Genomic DNA, 5,646 nt, shown 5'->3' with positions numbered 1-5,646 from the left:
AAAAAAAAAAAAAAAAAGAAAGAAACATCTGAGTAGGGTAAAGTCTAAGGCAGGTGACGAGATTAGATGCTGATGTCTGGAACACTTCACGCTGGCTATCTGCACTCAGGGATTATGAATGACGATTTGTTCTGTGGGTTGAGTGAGGTTAAGACACCACGAACACCGTGCACTTCTTAGCTTCTGATCTCAGCCTCCTTATCTCTAAATGAGTGGCAACTGCTCTCTCCCCAGAGGGAGGAGTCACTAAGTCCCTACAGTTCCCTACTAAAAGCGTTGGTCTCACTGGAATTATCTGATAAGCACAGGGCTGCTCAAGTAGGGTTTGTAGCCGTCAGCAAGATGCCAAAGCCACCCTGGGGGTTGGCGGTCCTGGAACCAAGCGGGGAGACCATCGCCCAGCCCCCAGTGGCCCACAGTTGTACCCATGGCCGTACTTACCAGAATCCCAAAGGCCGTGACTTTGAGCACACATTCCAGAGAGAACAGGGAGGTGAAGACAATGTTGAACACCCTCAGCGCATCTTCGTAAGCACCTGAGGCTCCATAGAACTAGAGGAGGAAGAGGAGACAGTGGCAGGGTCAGTCTAGGAAGCCAGCTTTCCAGGTGTCCTTCCTGGGGCAGGACTTGGGACACCAGAAAAGGACCAAGCAAAGGCTCAGAAAAGCCCAGATCTTCCCAGGTCTAGGGGCATCTTTTTTTTTGTTTGCTTGTTTTGTTTTTTGAGACAGGGTCTCTCTATGTAGTTGAGACTGACCTGGAACTCACTATGTAGCCCAGGCTGGTCTCGAACTCACAGCGATCCTCCTGCCTCAGCCTCTCGAGTACTGGGATTATAGGTGCGTGCCACCATGACTGACTGAAATCTTTCCTTTGATCTATGTCTTAGCATCCTGGATCCTAGGACAGCCTGACTTGGTGAAGCCTTGATAGGATATAGGGGGAGGCCAAGCATCCTATTTGTGGGTGTTTTCTTTGACTTATCCTTTCCTTTTTTTAAACAATTACATATGTGAAAATTTTAAAATTTATGATAAAATATATGCCTTTTCTTTTTAGGTCTTTTTGTTGTAGAAAGCTTTAGAATATATATGTTGGGCTAGAGATGTGGCTCAGCAGCACAGCCTCTGCTTCGCAAACATGAGGCCCTGGGTTCAATTCCCAGTATTACAAAACAAATATATATGTGTGTGTGTGTGTGTGTGTGTGTGTGTGTGTGTGTGTGTGTGTGTGTGTAGCTAGGTGTGGTGGTGCACACGTGTCATCCTAGCACTTGGAGGCTGAGGCAGGAGGATCACTGCCAGTTGAAGACCAGCTTGGTTTACACAGTGCGTTCAAGGCCAACCTGAACTACATAGTGAGACCCTGTCTCAAACAGCCAAGACCCAAACCAAAACCAAGACGTATTTATTTATAATTTAATTGGCACATAATAGTTTACATGTTTATGGGGTAGAGTGTGATCTTTCAATGCAATCATGTTATAATATAATAATCAAATTGGGGTAACAGGTATACTTATCATCTCGGACACATCATTTCTACATATTCTGTCTGTCTGTGTCTCTGACTCTGTCTCTCTCTCATTCTCTCTCCCTTCCCAGTATTGGTAGGGTTGAACCTAGGGTCTTTGCACTGAGCTGCATCCCAGCCCATTTTTATTTTGAGACAAGCTCTCACTAAATTGCCCGGGCTAGACTTGAATTTGAACACTTGAACTTGAGATCTTCCTGCCTCAGCCTCTCAGAATGCCGGGAAGTCATCCAGTTGGGCCTTGAACTTGTATTCCTCCTGCCTCAGCTTCCAAAGTAGCTGGGATTACATGCCTATGCATGTGGCAGTTTGCTTCTTTGAAATGGCTCCAAAGAGTAACAATGGGAAGGTAAAAAAGAAACTAACTTATTTATATAGTAGGCCCGTCTTCTCTGTGGTCCAAGTTATCCAAGGTCCAAAAATATTAAATGGAAAATTCTAGAAGTAATTTATAAATTAAAAAAACTCTCCCCCCTTGAGATAAGATACCACTGCATTGCTCAGGCTAGCCTCAAACTTGAGGGCTCAAGCGATTCCCCTGCCTTAGCCTCCCAAGTAGCTGGGACCACAGATATGTGCCCCTGCACTTGGCTACTCTGTAAATTTTAGATAGCATTTATTATAGCAAATTGTCATAATTGTCCTGCTGTATTATCAGTTACTGTTGCTAACCTCAGTCCCGTGCCTTACTTATGACTTATTTGTTGCTGGGGATGGAAGGTGAGGCCTTGTGCGTGCTGAGCATTCTCTCTGCCCCTGAGCTTTGCCCAGCTTCCAGTGCCTACTTTACGCATAAACTTCATTCTAATGTGTATGTTGAGGAAGAAACCCGGTTCAGGATATACAGCAGAGGGCTGTGCTATCCCTGGTTTCAGCCTCACAGAGCAAGGAGGTCACCATAGGACAGAACTTTCAGGACTCACTCAGCCCATCCTTCCCACCATTCAAGAATTAACAGCTAAAGCAGGGTGTGGTGGTGCACGCCTGTGACCCCAGCATTCAGGAGGCTGAGACAGGAGGATCACCATGAGTTTGAGGTTACTTTGGGCTACACAGTGAGTTCAAGGCCACCCTGGACTACATAGTGAGAACCTGTCTCAAAAGAAAAAAAAAAAAAAAAAAAGAATTAGTAGCTAAGCTGGGCATGGTGGTGTCCTGGGAGGCAGAAGGATTACAAGTTGGAGCCCAGCAATTTAGTGAAATAGGGAAACTCTGTCTCAAAATGAAAAAAATTAATATGAAAATTGCTGGGGATATAGCTTTAGTGTAAAGGCTCTGGGTTCAATTCTAAGTACTGGAAAAAAAATGATTAGCTACATGTATTAAGTGCTGGGTAAAGCATTACGATTTCCTGGGTTTTCTCATCCAATCCTCCCATTTTATTGAGAGAGAAATTGAGGCTCCACGATGTCACTGGGCAATGTGAGAAATGAAACAGCGAGTTAGGTGGCAGAGTTGAACTTGAACCCAGAACTCTGAACCTCAGGGTAACAGGTTTTGAGATTTGACCTTGAAGAGGCTCTGAGGCCCTTCACTCATTCCTCCTCCCTCATTTCACAGAACTTTTTTTTTTTCTCTTCCCTCCCTCCCTCCCTTACCCATCTTTCTAGCACTGGGGGTTATTGAACCCAGGGCCCCTGCCCTGAGCTACATCCCCAACCGCTTCTATTTTTTAAATAGAAACAGGGTGTTGCTAAGTTATCCAGGCTGGCTCCAACTTGGAATCCTTCTGCCTCAGTCTCCTGGACTGCTGGGCCGAGAGGCGTACTGCACACCTTCCTGGGGGTGTCTTCCTGCTCTGAGTCTGTGGACTCGGGCCGTGGCTCCCAGAGCGCCCAGGCTGGTGAAGACGTCCACTGAGCACTCAACACTAACTTCCCCGCGTCACCAGGGGGCCGGCCGGGGTAGGTGCAGTTTGGGGCGGTCAGGGGAGGCGTCCTGCGGGGCGCCTGGGACCAGGAGCTGGCCAGAAAGTGAGGTGGGAAGTGTGGACGGACGGCGGAGGGAGCAGCAGGCGCGAGGGCCGTGTGTGGAGCCGCGGGCAAGGCGGGCTGGCTCACCTTCATCATCAGCACGATGGTGTTGAGGGCGATCATGGCCATGATGGTGTACTCGAAGGGTGGTGACACCACGAACTGCCACATGCGGTACTGGAAACTCTGCTTGTTCTGTGGCATGTGCCGGGTCAGGGGCTTGGCACTGATGGCGAAGTCGATGCAGGCTCTCTGGGGTCAGGAGACAGTGGTGCGAGGGGCCAGATGTGAGTTCCCTGCCCCACCCCACACAGCTCCCAAGCACGGACGCCGGGGCTCCCCCTACAGGTCGGCCTCGGAACTGCTCCCGTCCTCCTGCACCGCAGCTGCCCAGAAGCCGCCTCCTGCGGGCCAGCGTGCAAGCCGGGAGGCCTAGTGATCTCAGACCTCCCTCAGCCAAGACAGTCTACAGCCTGCTCTGCAGACAAGGAAGACAGGCTCAGAGAGGTGCAGCCGCTTGTCCGAGGGGGCACAGCGGCCAAGGGGGCTGAGTCTGGACTCCAATGAGAGCTGACTGCAGATCTTAGCCATTCTTTCTTGAATACCTCACTTTTCCTGCTCTTTTTCTTTTAGGGAAGTAGAGAGGCAGGGGTAGAATGTGCTCTAGGTCCTTCGCCGCCCCTGACATCAGACACGGACGCAGGGCCTGGTGTGGCTAAGGATGGTGTGAGAGAAGGGCATGGGTCAGGAGCAGGACCACGGTCTGCCCCGCGAGTCTGCCTCGGAAGGATCTCAGAGGAAGGCGGCAGTGCCAGCCTGCGGACAGAATGGAGATGCGGACAGAATGATGAGAGAATCAGCCCCGCTGTGCCTGTGTAGGGGCGCTCATCACTGAGGCACAACCTGGTCTGAACTGACTGCTCCGCGTGGCACGTGACTGCTGGGTTTTCCTTTAGAGACTGAGGCAGGGGTCGCCCTGCAGACTGTGCCCTGCTCGGGAACATTGGTGCTCTGCCCCAGGGTCCTGGAACTCGGGGGGACACGGGGGTGCAGTACCTCGTTTTTCTCCAGGCTGTACTCCTCCATCATCTTGTCCCCCTGTTCCTGGAAGGTGATGATTATCAAGGCCACGAAGATGTTGACGAAGAAGAAGGGGAAGACCACAAAGTAGACGACGTAGAAGATGGACATTTCCATGCGGTAGCCGGGGCTGGGCCCCTGGTTCTCAAAGGTGGCGTCCACGGAGTGCTTCAGCACCCTGGAGGACGGCAGGGCAGCGGCAGGAATGGGGAGGAGGGGCCACGGAAAGAGGGTGAAGAGAGATGACAGCCGGCTGGTAACGGTGCTAGTTACGTCTACGGCTACAGGCCACCGTTTACTCTGTTCCAAAAATAATGCTCAGTGTTTGTTTCCCCAGCAAGCCTCTCAGAGAGGTGAGGACCAGTTCCATTTTATGTGCAAAGAAATTGGGGCCTGGCAATCTAAAGGGAGCCGCCGTGGTCCCTTTGGGATTTGAAGCCTCAGCTGTGCTGCAGGAGGGGTGGGCGCTGAGGAGGTGTGATAGGGATGCACGTGGAAGAGTGCATGTGCACAGCGGCTCTGTACAGCTGCACAGGTTGAGCACTGCCCAAGAGGCCTGTGTCTAATTAGTGCTGTAGCCATGATGGGTTTGTATATTTGCAATGATTTTTTTTTGGCCCGTTATCATTAAATGTCTTGTTTGAACAAAATCATTTAAGTATATAGTAATGATTATAGCAGAAGAAGCCCGGTAAATGGGCATCTTAAAAATAATTCACTTGAAGGCACCTGTGGCTAGCACTGACTTCATTTGTGTGGGTCCTGGGGCGGGTCATGGGGTGTAGATGTACATGTTTGGGTTGTGTGTTTGCTGGGGAGGGAGGGAAGGCTTATGCTGGGCTCTTTCAGCCTCTAAACTGGCATCCTCATGACTGAGGAGGAACCCCGGGGCAGGACGAGGAGAGGAAGGCATCTGTCTTGGGTAAACATTATGAGGACTCCTAAAACACAGGCAATCAAGATTTAAAAAATCTCACTGTGGTATTTTAAAAACTCAAAATGAATGGCAAAAAGTTCTTGATGAACAAAATACAAGTTTTTTTTTTTTTTTTTTTTTTT

General features: G+C 49.9%; 1 protein-coding gene across 1 annotated transcript in view; it reads right to left on the bottom strand.

The window, feature by feature from the left end:
* The window catches only part of Cacna1a (calcium voltage-gated channel subunit alpha1 A), a 179,279-nt gene that overhangs the window by 38,247 nt on the left and 135,386 nt on the right, over positions 1 to 5,646 (bottom strand). Inside the window, exons 29-31 of the mRNA XM_033757319.1 lie at positions 4,564 to 4,765; positions 3,595 to 3,759; positions 442 to 552 (exon numbers count right to left, since the gene is read on the bottom strand). Coding sequence (XP_033613210.1) covers positions 442 to 552; positions 3,595 to 3,759; positions 4,564 to 4,765 — 478 coding nt within the window. The remainder of the gene's footprint in view (positions 1 to 441; positions 553 to 3,594; positions 3,760 to 4,563; positions 4,766 to 5,646) is intronic.

Source organism: Fukomys damarensis, unplaced genomic scaffold (assembly GCF_012274545.1).
Source record: "Fukomys damarensis isolate Sample0158 unplaced genomic scaffold, DMR_v1.0_HiC HiC_scaffold_30, whole genome shotgun sequence".
Classification (NCBI taxonomy): domain Eukaryota; kingdom Metazoa; phylum Chordata; class Mammalia; order Rodentia; family Bathyergidae; genus Fukomys; species Fukomys damarensis.
Note: the sequence above shows the minus strand (reverse complement) of the source record. Positions and strands in the feature narration are given on the sequence as shown.